At 36.1% G+C, this 23781-nt stretch overlaps 1 protein-coding gene across 1 annotated transcript; it reads right to left on the reverse strand.

Moving 5' to 3' along the window:
- Positions 1–12161: 12161 nt before the first annotated feature.
- LOC306845587 (G-protein coupled receptor 54) lies at positions 12162–23507 on the reverse strand (the record flags this gene model as incomplete). Its single annotated transcript, XM_079378467.1, has 5 exons — positions 12162–12536; positions 17641–17879; positions 19791–19926; positions 22397–22521; positions 23282–23507. The coding sequence occupies 5 exons, from the start codon at positions 23505–23507 to the stop codon at positions 12162–12164; spliced, it is 1101 nt and encodes a 366-aa protein (XP_079234593.1).
- Between the last annotated feature and the right edge of the window lie 274 nt (positions 23508–23781).

Genomic DNA, 23781 nt, shown 5'->3' on the forward strand with positions numbered 1-23781 from the left:
AATGTAAAAATATCACAAAGAGCTACATTGTTTCAACAGGCATCCCCCACTTCATGGACAGCAAGTTTTTTTTGTCTTTATTTTGTCTATTATTTCCCTCTCCATGTAGTAAATCAATGCTAATGAATGTAAATCAGTTTAGTTTAGAATGTAATTCAGTTCAAGTCACATGTTATTAAACCTATGAAAATGCCATATTGTTCCTCTCAGATTTATGACGGCTGTAAATCCTGTTGTATGAATACTCGTGAACGTTAAATAATCAGTTGCCCAGTGTACAGATTTCTGAACTCTTTACGATTTTGCTATGTAATCAGAAGTGCGATTAACAAAATGAAATCAACGCATTTGACAGGCGCCGTCCGCACCCATAGTTTTTTCATCGCTTGGCCATTTCCCCTCACAACTCTCTAGATGGCAATGAGACTGGGATGCCAGGCTGGGCTGGAAAAGCCATCAGACTGCATGTTTGATCCAGACTGGCGTAAGTTTAGTTGTTTAATGTCCAACTGAACGGAAAATGAGGTGAACAACCCGCTGTACCTTTTAGAGTTTACAGACACAACCAAGTTTAGCATTCCCATTCCCAGCCCTTTCAGCCATTATGGGATATTTGAAGGCAGGGGATGATCAAGGCGACGCTGCATCATGTTGCAGGCATGGCTTCCCGCTCTGAGAACCTTTGATATTAGTCACTGACCGGATGAATGTGTCTCTGGAGAAAAATCGTTTTAGTTTCCCAGATTTTATGGGTGTTTATTGACAAAAGTTTGTATTTGTTTAAAAATGACTTTGTTTAGAGCATGAAATGTAATGCTTTGGGAATAGATTTTTTATCAACGTGATTGTAAAGTAATGTTGAATCACATGTTTAGATGCACTGTTCATTCCGATCTAGATTTAGATATGTATTCTGTTTGTGGAAAGTTTAAATTAGAACAAGGATGAAAACCATGTGATATTTATTTTTTACCCTTTGTTGTTCATTTTTTTTTTCATTGTTACAGGTTTCTGAGAATCATTACAATCAAGTGCAGTTTGCATTACTTTACTAAACAGGGAAAGTAAAACTGTATACATAGCATTATAAATAAACAAATGTAGTAAAAATTCTTTCGAGTGTTTGATCCTTCAAAAAAAGATTATATATATACGTATTTCACCACTGTGAAAACCACTGTGACCCTTCCCTCTAAATATCCATCTATTCCTACAAAGCCATGTAACTCAGCACCTGCAAAGTCTTCACAGACATGTAATCGCAAACAATTAACTGATTATTTATATCATCAGGTCTTATGAAACTTAATTTATCCATCGGTGATTGCATTGAAAGGCATCATCTTTCTTTTAATGACTCCTCTTTTAGAGCACAGAAAAATTAGGCTTGACATCAAATACATAATGTATGCCTGGGCAAGTGCATTTACTACACCCGGACTAAAAGCATTATCAGTGGGATCAGCGCCCTGTCTAAGGGAAGCGGAGAGGGTGTTTTCAGATGCATGTTTCTGGTGATTCATATCACTGAATCTCTCACTAAGGTACAAGGATGATGAGTGCTATGTTCTCTCACGTCCATTTCCCCCTCAAAATCTAGCTGTTTTCTGCAAAATAGCCCTTCATCTTAGAGCATCAAGAAGATGTATTGTATTAGATGATGTTCGTTCTTGAAAAAGTGTGCTTGTGTGCAACCGCAGCCAGTGAGTTGAAACTACTTTTAGCTTGAACCAGTTTTCTTTGTGTACAGAACTAACAGGGTTTGGCGTTTCATTTTCTAAATATTGTTTTATTCCCTGAGAAAATAGGTTCTAGAGAAAAAGATAGTTTGGGTGTGGAAATCATAGTGACAGCAGCATCAAACTGCTGCAGAGAAACTGGTTGAGTTACTGTTGCCGAGGGTGCAATCTTGATGACTTGTCAAGGGGTGTAACCTCAGTGACTCAGATGTGAAGTATGTTCCCATTCAAGGTGAATGAGTCACTGGGTAACAAGAATACTCTTCCTTAAGTGAGCACGGCTCTATTCTCCCATGCTTTTTTATTCTAACATGAAGTTTCAAAGGAGAACTAATTATTTATGAAGGAGCTTTGGGCCAAAATATTCCAGTATGGATTTCTTATTTATAAATAGGTTTTCATCTGCAGGCGCACTCTGCCTAAACAACTATGTAGAATGTGTTTAAGAATATAGTGTGCAGCTGTGAAGCTGAAATGATTATATATTGAACAATGTGTACAGCTGCGTGAGTGATGAAACTATCAGAGCAGTAAATAGAAAGCAAGGCATTCAGGTGGTTTTTTTGTTTTGTTTATTTTTTGTTTTTTTTTGTGAAGCACAGCACTACTTTTTAAAAGGTACTTCATATTTTATGCATTTCATACATTGAAAAAGGTTTAGGACAGAAATTGCACAAATAATTACAACAAAACATAACTTAATGTGAAATTTTGAAGTAGAAAGACTGAAATACACTGAAGCAATGGTTCAGAAATTTTTTTAACTCAGAAATTGCAAGCAAATTTCACATTAATTACAAAAGCAGTAAGTAACATTGAATTAAACATGAAAATTTGAATTTAAATGTCTGAAATAGTTTTTTTTTTATTTATAGTTTGATTTATAACTTTGAAAAAGCATTTTTACAGTGTAGTGTTTTCTTGAATATACTCTAATAATCTTTGTTTTATTTACAACTTCAAAAAACAGTGTATTTCTCTTCTTTTAACTATAAACTACAAAAGACTGAATATTAAAAAAGGTCCCAGGAGGCTCCAGTCACTCTATCTATCTATCTATCTATTTATCTATATATATATATATATATATATATATATATATATATATATATATATATATATATATATATGTATATAATTATTTTTATTTTTTTATTAGATGAAGTGGTTCACCTCACCTCATGAAGGCCGGCATAACAGAATGCAATAAATGAATCATAATGACTGTGAATAGGGCATTTCTACAATGCCTTTGTATATGAAAACCTTTGCTTGTGCATGATGCCTAAAGTGCAATTCAGTCAGTTCCATACAAATAAAAATTGAATGCTTGGTGGGAAACTAAATAATGCATCGACTGGGCAAAAATCATTGTGATTCACTTAATCCAGAGGGCACAAGTCACGCAGCTCATAATGAGACTCCATAGCGAAGTACAATAATTCTGAACAATGACTCACACAGGAAGGAACAAACAATGATCCATGAAGTATGAATCCCCTCCATTCCAAAGCATGAATTCAACCAGCAAATGCATAAAAGCAACAATCTGTAGATTATCATGCAAAAGCAAGAAGCAGCAGTAGCTCTGATTTCACCAAGCTGGGCTCAGGAGGCCATGCAAAAAATGAATCCTTATATGAAGTTATACATGAATTTGATCTCCACTGCCATAAGAAACTCGATTACATGAAAATGTGTCTGTGCGTGTGCGAGAGCTCAGGCAGCACTCGTTATTGATGTGAAGAGGAGTGTCGTTTTCAGCGATATGAGACTTGCCTTTCTTAAGTCTGCCTGACAAACATTATTAATCATTCCCCGCGTTTAAAACCTATTGTCCTTAGCATGTGAAACAGTTGGAGGCTGTTAAATGTCAGCCGCTGTGGCACCTTTAAATAGTCTGCTTAAGACTTACTAGAATAAATAGCAGGATGTGCACTGGTTGAATAAATAGGTTTTATGTGCATGTCAGGCAGCTGTCTCTGTTCTGCAGTTTAGACTGACTTCCTCCCCCTCACTCTGGCTACTGGGTGCTCGGCATGTACAAAAATATAAAAAAACATTTAATGAACGAGCGCTAATATCCATATGCATACTGTAGGAGCTAATAATATCCACTTTAGAGCCATATGGAATGAATTAAAGTGTGTAAACAAATCAAAAGGTATTTAAATATAAATTGGCTTTATATAATAAGATGTAAAAAGCTTTTGGAGGCAAATAAATAGAAAATTTATATATATATATATTAATTGGCTATATTGTCTGAAATTCTAAATCAGCAGTTTGTGTTTAGATTATTAATGTTTTTTCATTAATTCATTTTTTTTTATTCAGTCAGTTCTTTAGAAATCTTTATATTCTGCAAAACTGTAGATCTTACACTTATCAAAATCTATAGTCAACAGCAATTTTAGAAGGTACTTTCATCGAGCAAACAGGTAACATTTCTGTTTGCTGGCTTAACCTCAGTTTGAGTTTACTGAATTTATTGCTTTTCTGTGTTAAATGACTCATAACCGTACAAAAATTGCTTTTATTCCATCCTGCTCCTGCAAGAGAAGCTGTTTTGAAAATATATTTGGCCTGTTTTTGAAATGTAAATTATATTAAATTGATTTCTTGGAAGAGGATATAGAAACGGGACCCTCAAAGCATCTGTTTATTATTGAAAAATAAAGACGACCAATCTGCAGTGCTCCTTCCCTTTTCTCATTTTCAGGTAAATTCAGGCCATAACTAAAACCTAATTTAAGAAAATGCTGTTTTTCAAATATAATTATTTGATATAATCACAAAACAACAAACAAAAAAACAGCTGAATGCTTTTCCGCCTCTTGGTTTCATACAATAAAAATAACAGATGAAAATGATTAAACTTTATGAAAATTAATATATATATATTTTATGTTTGCTTTTGTTTCAGTCAAGAAGCCTTTAGTCTTTATTAGTTTGAAGCTTTCTCAGTTTACAGTATGTAGACTTTTTCGATATAAAATGTCCAAAATTAATTAAAAAATTAATTCATTTTTTTCTCTGAGATTAACATAAATTTAAGTCCACAAAAACAGGTGTGCGCCTTTGTTCTTAGTACACCCAGATAGAATAATCAAAAATAATGTCTGAAGTGCTGCAGTGCTATTTGTCATCTCAACAAGTAATCAAACATGGTAATTTAGCTGTATTATTTATTTGCCACCTTCTCTTGTGATTATGCCTTTGTTCTTTTATAAATGGTCTCTGGTGTCCTCTTAGAGACTTTGAGCACAGAATAAAGCTTCACGAAATTTCGCTACCTGGGCTGTACCCATAGCAGAGTATTTGTTTCCACGCACTACCCGTATTCCAAAGCCATGTTTGTTTTTACTGGAGATGGTGGTGGTGGTGTTCTGAAAAGGCAGTCATGCACAGTTTAAGCTGAATGGAAGGGGTCACTGGAGAACATCTCTCCAGCTTTGAGAGGAAATCCACTGCCATAGTAAATCTGTTCACCATTGACTGTTAAATCTGGCCTCGGTACGAATCCAGCTGCTTTGTCACATCTTTTAGAGCCCTGTTTAATTTCACAACTCAAAAAACTTCTGTAGAGAAAATTCTGCTGGCAAGGAAATGTGAAATTTGCAGCAGACTACTATAATTACTCTACTCCTACAGATGCTTGGCAATGAGTGTGAGATTTGCTTTTGTGAATTAGCATCCAAGGTTAACTTCTGTCGATTGTGATAGAAAGACATTTTTTTGAAAGGGAGTGTCGTAAAGGATGATAACCAGAAAATCCAACACCCATTCAACAGCCTCATCCATCCCCCATTCTTTTCTGTGGCAGGCAGTTGTCCGTGTCTGACAAGCGCCTGGACGAGCGTGTTTGTGCTAGACTGAACGACTGCACTTTAAGTGTCTCTTGGCAGACACACAGCAAATACCTACTCCAGGTGGATCGGCAACCCCAACACACGCACGCGCAGCTCAGGTGCCACTGTAAGCCCTAGAATTCCTAAAACAGTCAGTATGGAAAGGGAATAATAGCCTAGGGTTAGAATAGGGTTGCAACTAATGATTGTTTTGCACTGAAGCACTAAATATTTTAGACGGGATGTTCGTGCTCTCTTTATTCCATGCTTGAAGATTCCAAAAGGGTTTTCCCTTAATGTGAAGAACATTTTAGTATTCTAAAGTAACTTTATCCACTATAAATGCTATTTACAGATGTAAGTTTATTGCATTAAACTATATTTAGATGTTTTTCCATAACAAATGTGTTTTTTACTCTAAAGTGACTGATGGACATTTTCCACGTGCACAAACCTAATTTATCGATAATGAAATTTGTCATTATTTATTTAGACGGCCATTGCAAGCACACTAGGAAAATTGTGAGAAGTAGTTTTCCACAGTAGGAAAAAGGCAATACTGCTTCTGGAACTCATTACTAAAACATTACTTGTAATATAGTCAATTGTTATGTTTACTTATTTGATTAAAAATTTAAGGGCAGAGTTCAGTTAGCAACATCCCATGGTTTACTTGGGGAGAAAGAATACTATATTAAAAGCTCACTATAAAAATAGGGCTCAAAGTACTGCGTTAATGTGAAGCAATTTTTCACATTGAATTTTCACAGGTGTTTTAACTGTATTTTGAGTAAGTGATGTGTTTTAAGGTTAAAGTAAATGTCTGTAAACTGCAAGAAGAAAGTACTTAATACAGTAAGTTAGACAGTAGTAATGGAATTGTGCCTTCAGGGGGCGCTCTATTAATTTTACCTCAAATAAACCTGCAGAAAGAAAAACAAACCTCCCTCTCGCCATATGTACATATTGTTGTGTTTGAGACCATATGGGCGAATGTATTTTTAGTTGGGTGCACTATTGGGTTTCATTAAGGCTGCTGTGAGGGTCCCAGACGGCCCGCCTCAGTAAAGACCACGCAGTGCCAGAGGCCAAGAGCGGTTTCCTGCCCGTGTTGTGACGCAGAGTGCTGAAGCACACATGCTTACATACACACCATCTCTCTCACACACAAAGAGCGTTTAGAATGGCTTCTTTGTGCTGCTGTGGTGCCATGTCTCTGTGCTGACAACATTTTTCCCCTTCAAAGACCAAATCCAACACGACTCCAGCTGCCCCAGCTCACTCCGTCTGTCTGTTCGAGCAGGCGAAAAAAGGGTCAGGAGTGAGGGAGAACCGCACCGTTCTTAAACACTTTACTTCAAATTGTCTACTCTGCCAAAATGGTAGCTGTGATTAGACACCGCAGGGTGTTCTAATACACACGAGTCCCTACGGGTGTCAGGTACGGGTTAGAGGTTTTCCAGACCAGCCACGTCCTGCGTCTCTGATTGCTGCTAAAAGCTTGGAAAATTAGACATCATAAACGTTCTTGCCACTCACGTACCACCATTTTAAAAATATTCCCTACTGGGTGAAAGCAATTATAAGTAAATAAAGATGGAAAAGCTCCTCCATGTAGACGTTTGTTCTCGCTTATCTCCCTCAGTATTGCTTGTGTCTTATTTTTAGGTGTCTCTGACTCTCTGCTTCCCTCTTAGGGAACAGAATGGAATTGCAGAGTTGGTTCTTCAGTCTATTCGCAATTCATTGCTGCTGACAGATCTCTGCCAGTGAACAGCTGTCGTAATGCTTGAGAATAGAGCAAATAGTTAAACAGATTGAAATAGAATGTGGACGCTCACAGAATTTGAAGTGTGGTAGATTATAGACATATTCATTATGTATAAATATATTCATAAAATGCTAAATCTAGGAATGCTTTACTACTGCTTGAGTGGTTTTGCATCAGAAGGAGTTTTATTGGTCAACTGTGCTCATATATAGAGGTTATTTCTCTTTTTTTCAGGTTAGATTTATGATATTTGTAAAAAAAAAAAAATGTTAATAATGATTATTATAGAAATGTGCACTGACATTTTTTAAACCGTATTGATCAATATGAATACAATGACTACATTTAGATTAAAAATTGTTGCTCATTTTAAAGGATTTTTTATTCATCTTTATGATGGACATCTAAATTATTGTACAAAATCAAAATTTAAACTCCTACTAACTTAATCCTGGAGTTTATTTTAATGTAACTGATTACTGCAATAACCCATTTTCAGAATAATACAAATTCAATTATATGATTATGTTTAGTATTTGTACAGAGAGTTGTGCGCTAAGAAGAATAAGTATGCATAATGGTACAATAGAAGTAAAACGGAAATTTCAGAATCAGATAAGATATAAAAAATTGTGGATATCACACAGATAGTTAGTAAACGTCTAAAATGAATTTACATATTTCACAGGAAATGAATGTGTTATACTGTCAAGAAACCTTAGTGGGAACTGTAAATGTGCGTAAAAGAGACTGCCTGAGCAAAAACGGTCAATGGGAAGGAGATGATTTTGCCTGCCGTTTTCTCACTCTGGATGTGAACAAGGACTGGCAGGGGAGCATTAATGATCTTTTTTCTCGGTCGTCTTGACTGTCTGTTGTAGCCAATTGTTGTCTGATTTGGTCGCTGAGACAAACGAGACAGTTATAGACACGCACAGACTCAGTGCCTGCTGAGTAGAACTGTATCAGAAGCTCCTTGCCAGGTTCAGCTTCCTCAGCTGCTGAAGGAAGTACATGCAATGTTGAAGCTTTTTACATCAATATAAGTCTCCCACAGGCTCTGGGAGATTGAATCCAGAAACCTGAAGGACACTGCTGACAGTGATGTTGAGTGTGTTGTGGAGTTGGCGTCGGAGTGTTGAAATCCAGTACATCCATTCAGTATTAATAATTTATGATTTAATAATGAAAATGTAATTGCTCTTCATAAATACTGTGGAAGTACAGTGTACAAAACTGAAGAAAAGTTTGCAAGCAATATTTTCTCAGCAGAGCCATATTTTTCTGTGCAAGCAATATGTTTTAATTTGTTCTGCAATGCAAATGAATCAACACCAAATTCCAAACACACTCAAACACACACTTCAGTGACAAGTGAGTGCACTGGAGAGTGATACAGAGGCAGTCTCTCTGTGCCCATTGAGATGTCAAACCTCTGAATTTATGCATTGAAAAAGAAAAATTCAAATAAGTGTTTACCCCCCTGCAAGTGGACAACCTCATCATGTCTGACATAAAAAATATAAGAGAGGGCAGGGATAATTGTGGCATTCAATAAATGTGACATCTGCCTCCTCTCAAGGTAATACATAGTAACGATCAACATCTGATCATCTGAAGAAAATTTTTTTTTATATATGTTATCATATTTTTATTGGTAATAAATAAAATCAATTTAAATAGTTTATTTAATTTAGAATAACAAATTAGCATTTAAATGATACAAATGTTTTGTGTTGTTTTCTTTTTTACTTGCTGTTACATGAAATGTGAATGATAATAATGTAATGTAATATTTGTTCCAATGTTCTTATCCATTTACAAAGTGTTTTTTAAATCTATTAAATAATGTATTTACATCTACATTTACATTTAATCATTTAGCAGACACTTTTATCCAAAGGACAATGGAAGCAATCTAAATTAACAAAATTATGCAAGTGCTATAACATAGTTTAATTGTATTCAACATGATTAAATTATACATTTAATTGACACTGTAAACTGCTGCTGACATTTTAAAGATGTCTGGGGCGAAATTTCAATGGTTTGGGCTAATTATTTTCTGAATAAATTAGCTAGATAGTTTCTTTATCAATGTGTAATATAATGAATAGTGTGACTCATTGCATCTCACAGTTTTAAAGTGAATTAAACTATTGCAGTGCCTCTGCTCTGTTTACTGACCTTAGGCCAAGAAGAGGACAGATGCTAGTTTAGCGCTTTGAAATAGCAGGACTGATTACGCTCTTCCTGCCCCTTTTCCACTGATCAAGATAATAATTGGCTGCCTATGTAGATGGCATCATGGGGTTATTTCCATGCTATTAGTCCATCAGTCCAACTGCCTGATTTTGCCTTGCCATTTCTCAGAGCAATACACTCTGCATGGTAATTAAAGATGCATTATGCAGTGAATATCAAATATCTGTTTGATGTCACTGGAACAAGTTGAAGAATTATGAATAGATTTGGCAAATTTATTTATGTAAATACACATTCACTTGGTAAATACATAAAGTTCAATGATGATCCATTTGAAAACTCTGATCATACATTTCTAGATAAAAACATTTCTAAATGCAGACAGTATATGCACTGGAATTGATTATAAGATTCTTCAATAGGCAGGACATTTTAGACAGAAACCTGTTTAGTCTAGTTGTATGTATTCTACAGAACCATAAATAAATAAATCCTTCCAAAACAAGACAAAGAAATTTGGAAATAAAAAAGGCAAAAAAAAGGAAGAAGACAACCAAAGCTACTCAAGTCCAGTCAGATTTGAATTCTTTAAGGCATTTATAAAGCCATGCTTTAAGAACACTGAATAATTTATTAATGCCAAGGTTAAACCGACAGCACTTCAAGAAAAGCTTTTAGCTACTTAGCTCTGCTTGTCAAAACATTTCACAAATGCTAATGATAAGACATCTGCTTAGGACAAAAGTAAAGCAAGCTTTGCAGTAGCACACGCTAGCGAAACAAAATCACACCTAATTCCCCTTTGAATTCCTCTCACTTAGCATGGTAAATAAATCTACCCTGTAGATGCGTTATATTGCCATTTGTGCATGAAAGAGCCGTTTTACCTCAATTATTATATCAAAATGATGGACACATTTGGAAAGCCTCGGCGAATGCTATTCATTTAAATTCAGAACACTGAATATGTTAGGGCCAGTTCACACAGATGAACATCTTTGACCATTGCTTTTGTCAGTGTCTTGTTTTTTAAGATGTCCTCAAGGGGGCTAGGTAGAGACTACTTGGGGCCATTCTAAGGGAATGTTTTTTTTTTGTTTTTTTTTGCATTCCACTGTGCTACTTTTCTATTGCTTTTTGTAAACATGTACTAGATAGATGTGTTTAACCATTGTGTTCACATCTGGCATCTTTTGCACTGTCTAGCACATAACAGCATTTTAAAAGAACTTAAAAAAAAATGAATCTGTAGTGACCGTGTGTGTGTGTGTGTGTGTGTTTTCAGTGGTTTTAAGACACTGTGTCAAAATACAGACAACTTAAGGGCTGTTCACACAGAAAGTGTTTTTTGCTTTCCTTTTTCATTTTTTATCACTTTAAAACTGTTTAAATGAACTCCCAGACATCTTTGACCATTGCGTCACACCATTGCGTTTACATGAGTGTTGCTTTTTTACAACACTGTGTGAAGATACAGATAACTTAGGGGCTGTTCACACAGAAAACGGTATTGCATTCCAATGCACTTCTTTTCCATTGTTTTCCTGAGTGAACATGCACTTGATGGACGTGTTTGACCATTGCGCTCACATCAAGCATTTTTAGAAGCATCTTGCGCATGCCACAGTATACCATAAATGTGCTTCTCAGGTTAAAAGAACTAACATGTTTTGTTTTGTTTTTTTCTAAGAAAAACATTTTTCTAGTCCTTGCATGTTTTTCCCATTCCATTGCTCTAGTTCTTGCATTATTAAATGCAAAAACACATTCTGTGTGAACTGCTCGTTGAAAACTGTTATTTGAGATGTATTATGCTGCATCCAGTTCTTTTTTTAATAAAATAAATCCAAATTTTGAATTTATTATAACATTAATAATATTGTCTCTGTCATCTTCAATTCTATTCACACTTGTTTGTTAACCCTCAGTGTCTATCTTATAATAATCTCAGTTGCCTTGATGGCAGGTGCAGCATAATATGTTATTCTGTGTTTTGTGCAACATTCGTTCAGTCTTGAGAAGTGGTGTGCTTTGAGAGAGTCTATACATTGTGAGTACACCTCTTCAGGTTGAGCCATGTACTAGAATGTTCAGAATATATAAATACAACCGATGAAGAGTAGTTTGGAGTGGTGTTTCATGAGGAAGTGTGCAAAGGGAGGTGTCGTGTATATGTCAAACACAATAGATGAGTCAACAGTTGCCATGTTTGATTTAGTCAACATCCTCTCAGGCAAGCTCCTACACATCTCCGTTGGCAGAACATCCGTTTGGTTCCCCATCCGCGAACTTACGCCCTGTAAAATGAGCTTTCCATACAACTTTTAAAAGCGCTAGCTCTTTTAACAGAGCAGGGCCAATCATAAGAGTTGTTGGATGTCAACATCAAATAATACTACTTAACTCCAGCTGTAATTATAATTGTAATTATTTATGTGCACTTCTGCAGTTCTTTGCCTTCTAAATGGCCTTTTGCACCACATTAGAATTTTTTCACAACTCAGTGAACTGAATATAACCCCTATTTATGGGGAAAGACTGCGCTTCGGCGACTAGACAGTTGGCATGAATTCATGGCTGAGGTGTCATCTGCTCTCATTTCCTCTCAGTGTTGCTCTCCTCCGTTGCTACGAACTTTATTTCTGCATTGGCCGTGCGGGAGGCGACACTGCTGTCTCTCACTTTGTGTCTGAAGAGGAAAGGAAAGGTCTTCCTGAAGGACTTGCGGAAGCTGGCGCCCATAAAACCGTAGACAATAGGGTTGATAGAGGAGTTGGCATAGGACATGCAGTTGGCCCATGTCTTGATCTTATATGTTGCGTAGTTGGCTTTGAAGTTGGGATAGAAAGACTGAAACAGGACAAAGATCTGAATGGGACCCCAGCAGATGGTGAAGAGAACAACAATGACCACCACCATTTTGGAAATCTTACTCCTAATGGAGATAGTTCTCTCTGAGAGCAGGTGGACCTGAAATAAACAAGGTTTTGATAAGATTATAGCAGGCAAATGGGTCTGTTTTGTGATTTTACAAAAAAAAAGAAAAAAAAGATCAATGACAGTTTAAAGAAACGTCCACATGTTTTTATACATTTAGTGATAGCACTCTGCAAAAGTATACAGAATTTCAGTCATTATAATGAAGTTATACACTGAAATGCAGTTCTTTGTCATTTTAGTGTACTGAAATCTGAAAAGATAAGAAAAAAAAAATTCTGTCTGGATGTTATTAAGAATATACTCTTATAGACAATGAATTGAATACACCTTTTCTTGATGAAAATATTTTCAGTTTCTAAATTAAAATTAACTAATATTTTTCATGGGGTTTAAAGTAAAAATAAAATGTCTAGGTATACTGCAGTTAAAAGTCTCAAAAAAAGTATTGTTGCCATAAGTAGGCTAGTTTGCATAATCTTTCATTCATATTTACATATTTAAAATATAAACAGTTTTGTTTGATAACATCAGTAGTTTTTTTTTTTTTTTTATGAAAAATGAAGGCAAGTTAAGTTAAGTAATGCTAAGAAAACTTGAAATTTCATATACCTCGATAGTCCTAATATGCTTTTTCACTTTTTGAATTTTAGTCAGTGCGTAGTGTGTATGTTTGGCCATAAAACGATCTACAAATTTACAAATCTCAAAGTCCACTCCAAAGGGAGATATTTCGTTTTTAAAAAAACACTTTTCAAGAACTACAGCGAACTGTTCGTTTGGACTACAAAGTTATTTTCCTGTATTTGTGACATCACAAATTGTAAATCCCGCCTACAGAAATTCGACTGAAAATCGAAACCCCTGCTGGTGTTTTTATATCGCTGTATTTCTGATGGAAACCAACTGTTTTCAGAAAATTTTGGATGTCATTTTCATTTAATCTTGCATATAATGTCTGATAAAGCAGCGTTTGTGAGCAGAGCTCTGTTTTGTGTTCAGCGTTACCGTGGAAACCTCGCTCTCTTCCGCTCCAACAGCGCCCCCTGCTGGTAGGGAATTTATTTGCATATATATGCGGCCACAAATAGTGTATGTCTGTGGGACTATGGTATAAATAAATTCAACTGTATAACAGTTTCAGTGCAATTCAAGTTATAATGTTAGAATTAAAGAACAATAAACAATACATATTAACGTTGCACTTATCTGTACATAGTCAATGCAGTTATTTTTAAGCTGTTGTTGACATCCCATCTAAAACGTGATTTAGCCAAAAAAACAACAACAACAATAACATTACCACTTTAGTATGTCTTGCGATATCCGTGCATGCAAAGGTTCTGCGTGATCCTCTTGTTCAGTATTCTCGAGGTCTGAATTGATATAACAATATTGACGAACTTGCTCTTCTGGCAAGGGGCGGGGCAATACTGAAACGCCGTCTAAGCTGTTCGCCAATCACAACGCACTGGGACAGCTAACCAATCACAACACATTCCGTTTTTCTGAAGGCGGGCCTTCATCAAACCCGGAACTAATTGAGCCGTTTGTGTCAGGCTGGGGAGAAAGGTATTGTAATAATGTAAATTATGTGAAAAATTTATTAGATTTTATAATAATGATTAAGATGTGTATATAAGAATGCTCAAGGTATACAGAAAAGTATTTAGTTTTTTTAACCTGATGGTTACACTATTTATCTAGTGTTACTTTGTTTTAAAAAGATATGAAAGCAACATGAATATAATTGTTATATTTCATCATTTTAGATCTCGTTATTTATCACTGACCCTTAATATATTCCTACAATACAAAACCACGCTGTTGTAACTATACCCAGATCAATATAACACTCACAATTTCTGTTGTAAAAACAGTTGAGTTTGATCTCTGAAATACTAAATCATCATATTTTCTGGATTAAGATCCCACAGCTCCATCATTATTATGTTGTGAATTTGTTGGCTTTAAAAATGAACAGCACAGACCATTCCAAAGAATTTACAGTGAAGATAAAGTAGCAAAGAACATAATATAGAACAAAAGCATTAATTGGGAAAAGGGTACAAAACAAAATCCAAATGTGATTCTGTAGCAGGCACTGCTGCTTCAGTTATATCTAACCTGGCAGGAACAGAGTTTCAGTCCTCAAAACTTACTACAAGGAAAAAAGAAGACTGTGTAAACATCTGCTGGCCAAAAGCAGTATGGTGACTCAGGAGTGAGTGAGAGGTCACTCAGCTGTAATGTTGGAGATCTTTTTCTCTCAGATAAGATAGAGCTTTTAGCAGCTTTTAGTCTGGAATTCACAGTGAATGTGTGGCAAAGCTACTGTATACTGCCCATGTATCAAAAAGTCACTATATTTACAGAGAAGTGTGGTGGTGGCAGTATAAATCTGTGACGTGGCTTTTCATTATCAGGGACTGGTTTTTTTGTCAAAGAGAAAATACTGCTAATCTCAGTCTAATAAAGATAATAATTTGTGCCACTGCTTTAAAATTGTGAAGCATAGGTGTGAACCTAAACCTTGTCACAAATCTGTCTGAAAAAAAAAAATGAAAAAAAAAAAACTGGGTCCAAATCAGATGTGAATGTTTCAGATACAGACCTCCCAGTCTCTCTCTTGAAACCAACACGGAAGTGAGTTAAACTGCAATTCGTTGACTGGCCGCTTGAGGCTGGTGTCAGAAGTGAGTCAAATCTGTATCTCCTCCATGTTAAAATGCCAACTTTTACAGCAGAAAAAAAACGTGTTTACAGCCTGGTGTCTGAATGTGTTTTGGTCTATACAGCTAATTTTGCCCTTCATGACAACTGTGAGGGGGGTGAATTTTTCTCATCCGTTTAGTTGATTAATCCTTAAAGTTCTGCATAATTAAGGGTGTGTCCACGTTTGAGTGACAGGTGGATTCCCGCTGCTGTGGTCATTAGCCGTGTGCCTGCTGTTTGTTAGCCGTCACGTTACCTCAGCTAATTTATCGTAAAAATAAATAAATTCCAGCCACTAATCTTAGCATTTCTGCCGTGTTTGCCGTGTCGGGATTATTTCACTGTCATAATGACTTGCTGTGGGGTTAATTGTATTAACAGATCGTCCCAGAAGAAGCCTGGACTACATTTTTTCCGGTGAGTGAAATTCTAATATAATTTTATTTATTCATTTTATTTCGAATAATTTATTTATTATTTATAATTGCATTTAAAACTTTATTACACTCCAAGATCCAACAGACTGTGATTAGCTGTAACGTTAGGCTGAATCCATGGACTGTAACGTATAAAACGTCTGAAACGTTGTCATATAATGTTACGCCTTCATTTAATAATTTAGCGTAACATTTAATTCAATTCAAAATCAACCGCCGGCGCCAATATCTTGTAGTATCCAAGACAATGTGATTCGCGTCGAGGTAGGTGGGCGTGGTTTCAGCACCAGGCACCTCAGCTCCACCCAGGTACCGCTTCTTTGCCCATTTTCGTTTATCCGGGAGTGACGCGCTGCCAAGATGGCGACGGTCGGCTACGCCCACTTTAGGCTTCAAAAACGGTCTTCAGAACTCTACGGGTGACGTCACGGACACTACGTCCATATTTTTTTACAGTCTATGGTCTGAACCCAATGTATGCGTAACATCAACTAATCTGTTCAGCTTAGTTTGGTTTTTGTTGGTCTCAGCCTCAGACGTCACGCCCACGGACCGTTGGCTAAACGTCTGATGCATATGGCACACTTTTCTGGAAACACTTCAGGAATGTCGAAGTCGTCATCTGACTGGTTGAATTAAACTGGATTTCCGGGAGACGCGAATGTCGGTTCGCCGGGAAACAAAGATGCCGTGGCGCCAAACCCCCTCACGAAAGAAGAAAGCCGTTGTGTTTAAAATGTGACAACGAATGCTTATCAGAGTCAACTAAATGCTGGATTTTCAAAAGTATGTGAAATATTTAAAGTTCGCAGCATAGAATCTTTAAAATACATCCGAGTTTCACACCGGTGTGTGAAACTCGGATGTATTTTAAAGATTCTATGCCTGCTGCCACCACCACACTTCTCTGTAAATATAGTGACTTTTTGATACATGGGCAGTATACAGTAGCTTTGCCACACATTCACTTTGAATTCCAGACTAAAAGCTGCTAAAAGCTGTTATTGTGGCGACATTTCCACGCCCTGAAACGTGACGCTAAACGAAACGAACTATGATTGGTTGTTTGACATGTCGGTCAAACGGCCTCATGGGCGGGCCTTGGCCAATGAAAGCGGCTAACTATTCCAGACCTTCAGCCGTCAGTCTGAAGGTCTGGCTATGCGAGACTAGGTTTTTGTAGGCAGCATATGATCAGTTCAGCAGTTGGTGAAAAAAATAAAGCAGTGTCTGAAGGAGTGAAAGTATATATAGAGTAAATATATTCAAGTGGTTATGTTTGTTTCAACATAGGATTCCATTTCTATCAAAAAAAAAAAGTCATTAAATATATGCTTGTTTATCATCAAAGCTTATACCCTGTTTTGTTGCGATATTTTTGTCCCAGAGAGGATTGTCTTTTTCCCAAAATGTTAACATTATTGCATTGAACTAAAACTTACTGACTTTGCTCATTCAGAATATAACAACTCGAAATAAATAAATTAATTAAAATAAAAAAATTAAATAAATAAATAAAAATAACTTTTTGTGGTGCTCCCTATAAAAATGGCTATTCTGTATACACAAAACGCTGCCTGTAAAGTCATGACTTTAGGTTTGGACCACACCTACACCAGGTGACTTAATGCTGCTTTTGCTGTGAAAATTATCTTTGCAAAATATTAAAAGTCAGGTATAAACACTCAATTTTTTTATTTAAAATATTTCATATTAACATAGTTAATTTTATTAATATTTAAGTGTAGCATGTACAAAATCAAGTTCACAGTACATATATTATTTTGTCCTTAAATTATTTTTTATTTTACCTTGTTAAATAAAGGTTACTACTACAATGTCTTTACTTTTGAAGAGAAGAAAAGAAACTAAGATGTTTCACAACCTTTCGGGAGGATATACACCTGAATAATAGATTAAAGCACATATAGCCTTTCATATCTGAGGAGTGTCATCACCGATGGTTGTTATACCTACGATCATACCTGATGATTGTTATCCACTGGTTCCACAGAGGCTTGCCCCACTCTCTTCAGCATGAAGGAATAACAGAAGGAGATGGTAATGACAGGCAGTAGATATACGGCTATGAACTGATAGAGGATGAAAGCTTTCTCGTGGGTCTTTGATGGAAACCTCTCCATGCAGTATTTTCTTGGTCCATACCAATAGCCGTCCTCAAGCCTCTGGTACAGGAAGATTGGTATGGAAAGGATGAAGGAGCCTTGTTGCATAAGAAAAGGGATGATGAGAATTTTAATGCTTTTTCATTTTTAAACTTTCATTTTCAAGTTTATAGGAGTATTCTGGGTTAAATGCAGTTAGGTACTGTCATGCAATTACATGGATGTGGACATGTTTAAAAGAATAAATGTAATGCATTAATTTCTGCTAAAGCATTTACATTAATTCTTCAAGGAAAAAAGTTATAATGGGACTACTTTTCTAGTTGGATGGACCTCTGGTAATTGCATGTTTTGGTCTATACAATATTACAATACAAAATAATACATATATAAAGGAAACAGCTTATGTTATAGTAAATATATTGCAGTTCTAAATAAAATACATAAAATTTGTTAAACATGTATGTACACAATAAGTGCATTGTCTCCACTGATTAATTTACATGTAAGTACATAGCAGTGTGTGTGTGTGTGTGTGTGTGTGTGTTTGTGACAAATGAGGACATAAATTTGTATAATGACACAGGTATTACAAGGTGAAGGTGACTTTTCAGGACATTGACCCATGTCCCCACTTTTCAAAATGCTTATAAATCATACAGAGTGAGGTTTTTTGGGGGAAAGTTGAAATGCACAGTCTCTTGTGAGGGCTAAGTTTAGGTGTAGGGCAATAGTACATACAGTTTGTGCAGTATAAAAACCATTACGACCTATGGGATGTCCCCACTTTTCACAAAAACAAACGTGTGTGTGTGTGTGTGTGTATAAATGATGTGTATGAATGAGATCAGGCTGAGATAACAGACAAACAATGTTGGAAAGAATAAAGAGATTCTATAGGCTGATTCACACATAATGCATTTCTGCAGTCTTGTTCCTCTGCTTTTTTATTGTTATTGTAAACAAATACTAGACCGTTGACAGTTGTGCCGTGTCTGGCTGCAACTCGTGCACGAACGCCATGTTTTTTTTAATACACTGTGTCAAAGAATTTTGAAAAACCTGTCTCGAGACACTGCATTCTTTTTCACCGCGTTTATCTCACGTAAAGAACGTGTTCTTTGTGAATGGCCCCATTTGCATCACTGTTGTGCCATTCACACAGAACACATTTTGCATTTAAAAACACAAAACAATGAAATGAAAAAATTGAAATGCATTTTTACGTCATATGCTGCAACGTCAGCGGTCATGAACATGAAGCTATAGAGATTACTGTTTAAAAAGTTTTAAATATAGATATTTTTCTTCACTTCAGAAGGCCTTTGTTAACCCCCTGGGGTTGCATGGAGTACTTTTATGATGGATGGATGCACCTTTTTGGGCTTCAAAATCTCGACCCCCATTCACTGTCATTATAAAGCTTGCAAGAGCCAGGACATTTTTTAAAGGGATAGTTCACCCAAAACTGAAAATTATCCCATAATTTACTCACCCTCAAGCCATCCTAGGTGTAAATGACTTTCTTCTTTCAGATAAATCCAATCTCAGTTATCTTTAAAAACGTCCTGGCTCTTCCAAGCTTTATAATGGCAGTGGGTGGGTGTTATTTTTAAATGGTCTAAAAAGTCCAATAAAGCACATCCATCTATTATAAAAAGTGTCACACACGGCCTCCTAAAGTGAATAGATGCGTTTTTGAAAGAAAAATATCCATATTTAAAATTTATATACAGCAATCTCTGGCTTCCGCTAACTGTCGTACGCGCTTTCATAATACAATGCCTTTCCCACGGATGACGTAGGACGGCAGCGTAGTGTAATACAACTCTGATTGTATTCGTCTGAAAGAAGAATATACACATAGGATACATCTAGGATGCCTTAAGGGTGAGTAAATCATGGGGAATTTTTCATTTTAGGGTGAACTATCCATTAGTGACATTATAACAAATTAATCTTTCTTTATGTTTTGTGTATGTGATATATAATTGTACTAAATGACTTACCAATCCAGATACAGATGCTAACAATCATTGCGACACGAGGGGTTCTATGGTGCAGGGATTTCAGAGGATACACAGTCACATAGCAACGGTCTCCACTCATCGCTGTAAGAGTGATGCATGTCGCCTGTACAGTCACCTACACATTGCCAAACCCTTTGTTATCATGTGTTCATATCATTATCAGAACATGCAAGACAGACATGCTCCAGAGCACTAGAGTAAACATGAAAATTGGATTTAACTAATCTAAAATCTAACACATCAAAGACACATCCGCATAATGCATTCAGTACAGGCCAGTCTTTAGCTCATCGCCTTTTGAATTCATTCTAGGCACAGAAGAAAATAGCCCCATTCACTTGTGGTTTTGTCTGGTGAATTAATTGAACTGAAGTGCCTGATTGCTCATCTTAAATTAAAAGAATCAGGTGTAGGAGGAGAGGCTTTAGAAATAAAGTCAATCATTGTGCCGAGTGTTTTTATGCAAGCTTAACTATCCCTTAGCTCTTTGATGCAACAGGTGTGAACAAAGAGCTGTTCCATCCCATCGTCTTTTGTTCAAGGTATCTAATGATTAAACAAAAAATGTGTGCTTGGCCTCAATCTAAGGAGGCCTGTGTGTCCGACAAGATAAGCTTCACAGTGCTTTTGGACCAAACCTGTATGAAGAATACATGATTAGGAAAGAGCAAAAGCACAGCTGAATTTATGCAGTTATTCCTCCCACAGCAATTGTTTGGTGTTTGTGTAAACTGTTCATTTGTGCAGTAATTAAATACAACTAAGAAGGAAGACTTGTATATTAACAGCAGACTGGTACTGTACAAGTAAAATTTTATTTAGTTACAATTGCCCTGAAACATTGCTTATTTAATTGAATTTACCTCAGAGGATAGCTGAAACGAATAGTCATATGTTTGACGGGCTGGCATATCACTTTAGTCACATAGGTAGTTTTCTTTTCCTTCTCCTATGTTTTTAATGCTAGCTTTTATGAACATACTGTGTCCTACTTTTTTTGTTTGGCCGATGCAGTCTCTCACAAGGCAGTGAATAAAGATTGACTCACATCTTCTATTATCTACATGAAATGAGGGATGAATCATAATGTTGAAATGCCATACACAAATAAATTCTTCCTTCATTACCCAAATGTAAAAAAAAAATGGTATTCTTCAGAGCATTTCTGTTCAGTGGTGGTTTTCTGTTTTGATGTATATTTTGTATGTTTGTTTTAAATGGAACTGTTTGGGTTCTCAGATGATCACTCTTTTATGTATTGCTGCAGAGAGAACACTGTTGTTGGGAAAGCTTTGAAGCTTGTCAAGCTACAAGTTACAGATTTAAAGTATAGCTATACTATAGTAGCTTGTTATCATTTTGGAAAAAGTAGTTATATTACTGTACTGAAGCTTCTTAACAAGGCAATGTCTATCTGAAATTCAGAACAAATACTGTATATCATGTTAATTATCATTTAATCAGAGCTAAAGTTTTTCCAGCCCAAAACCAAGGACTTTTGAATGAATCTCAATTAGTGTGATTTATACTATTTATAACTAATACTGTACTACACTGTAAAAAATGAGTGTAATTTTAATTGCAATATACTGTAAAAACACAATGGAAAGGTTAACAGTTTGTTCCAGTACTATATACAGGGAAATCTATACTATATACAGATCTAACCAGACATTTCACGTAATTTCCTGTTAATTGTACAGTTTTTAGAAGTAAAAAAGAACAAATCAAAACTGTAAACTGATATTCCCACAGTTCCCTATATGTGACACTCAACAATTGAAAGTTTTTTTTTTGTTGTTGAATAATCATGTTTTTTAATATTATGTATATTAGGGATTTATTTGACGTTTTCTGTTGTTTAATGAAAGTTTATTGCATAATTTAAGTGCCATTTGTCTCTGCCAGGCAGTCAGAACGTGCTTGTCCAGAGAGGAACATTGATTGTGAAATAGGTGTAGAAATCAGAAAACATGCACTGACTACTCTCTAATTAGCAACTACATTGATTTTGAATTTATACTTTATAATTTGTTTCTATATACAAATTCAATCTAATAATCATTTTAATTTTTATTATTACTGTAACTTTTTGGATATTGGATAAACTTATGCAGGGCCATACAACCCAAGTAGGCTACTTGATCCAGGACAAGTCAAACATTTGGTCTTGAATATTAATTAGGTAGCATAACTTGAGCAAATTAATTTCATAGCCATATAGCAATGTTACAATGTGCCCATCTTGAGCTGCCCTCGACTCATTCTCATTCTGTCCGCAGTGCCAAAACTGATTTTCTAGTAAAAAAAATAATATATATATATATATATATAGGGACTATATAGTAGTTCTTAATTAGTGTACAAATCCATGTATTGCTACTGGGTGACACTGCTGGGTACTGTACTGCAGTCCAGAACCCTATCAGCATTGATCTTTACACATTTATTCCTCTTACTTTTCTTGACTTTGTCAGTATGCCATTGTCCTCAAAACATTCTGAGATGACACATTTACACTTCACAAAAGAAAAAAAAAAACAATGCATCTTGTGCAGTGTTGTTCCCTGAGGTGCTCAGCTTACCTGTTGGAGAAAAGCAACAAATTTGCACATGAAGTCCCCAAATATCCAGCCAGGGAGAGGGTAGAGGGTTGCAGTGAACGGCACGCAGCACAGCAGGAAAATGATGTCAGTGGCAGCCAAGTTAGCTGAGGAATTAAATATATGTGAAATGAGCGATCTGTTTCTTTTCGTTAGAAGGAATGGGAAAAGTGATTGTGTGATGTGAGGTGACACTGTTCGTATTACTGTTATCTCCAAGGGCTACAGGGATTCTGTCAGTGCTTGAAATATTGTGAAGTAAAAAATAATTGGAGACAGAAATGGTGGATATCTGAGGTGAAAATGCAGTGAATTAAATGCAAGCTCTGACAGCGACACTAAAAAAATCAATTTGAGACACTGTGGACAAACTGACTTTATTCTCTTCCATGCACAGACTGAGTCACTAAAAGTACAAATAAGGTAAAATTACAAATACTAAAATGCCAACATGTAGTCATATAGTGACTATGACTTTTTTGATTGAGTACTTCATTCAAGTTCCATCAATTTTACGGCATTTCCTAACCTCACAATCTTGCTCTGGTCCTTGTGCAGCATTCCTTGAGGGAATGCAATAATTCTTACAGTTACATGACAGTACATCATTCTGTGACTAATGAATCATTCACCACAAATATACCGACACAGTGAATAAGAGAACTCCAGTTTGCCTCCTGTTGCTGCAATTCCTGTGCAAAATTAGATTTATCTGACTTATGACAATGTACATTGACAAAAGAGACTAAAATATATATTATTCAAATGCTAAGAAATGTTTTAAAAGCTTTTTAAAAGAGCTTGTCTAATGTGGTGAAAGGTTCCAAAGCGTTTGTGCAGAAAAAAAGGGTATTGGCTGCAACTCACCAATGTAAAAGTTAGTGGCGGTCCTCATCTGTCTGTGTTTGGATATGACATAGATCACCAGTGAGTTTCCGATCAGCCCCACTAGCATGATGAGAGAGAAGAAAAGGGGCACCAGCCAAGCATCTGTCAAGAAGGGGTGCTCCTCGTCCTCCGTATCCTCCATCGAAGAGTTTCCAATGGAGCTGTTAAGCGGCTCACTTGAGTTCCAGTCTTCGCTTGAAAACATAATTTTAGTATTGGCAAAGACCTTGAAACAAGTAAAAAGTAAAGTTTCTTCTTTTTGGCAGTGACAAAATCCTCATGCCCACCAATCCATTTAATTTTCAGAAAAAGCCGTTAGAATCTGGTGTCTTTTCAGAAACTTCAAGCTAGTCACTGAAGCAGTTTTTCAGATAGACGGGTGTTTGAGGGAGACGATTTCTATTCAGCTCTTTGAAAAAGGAGCCCTACGAGCAGTATCCACTCAAAGGCAGAGTGGATTCACTGCCATTGGCTTTATA

Source organism: Barbus barbus (genome assembly GCF_936440315.1).
Source record: "Barbus barbus genome assembly, chromosome: 26".
NCBI classification, from domain to species: domain Eukaryota; kingdom Metazoa; phylum Chordata; class Actinopteri; order Cypriniformes; family Cyprinidae; genus Barbus; species Barbus barbus.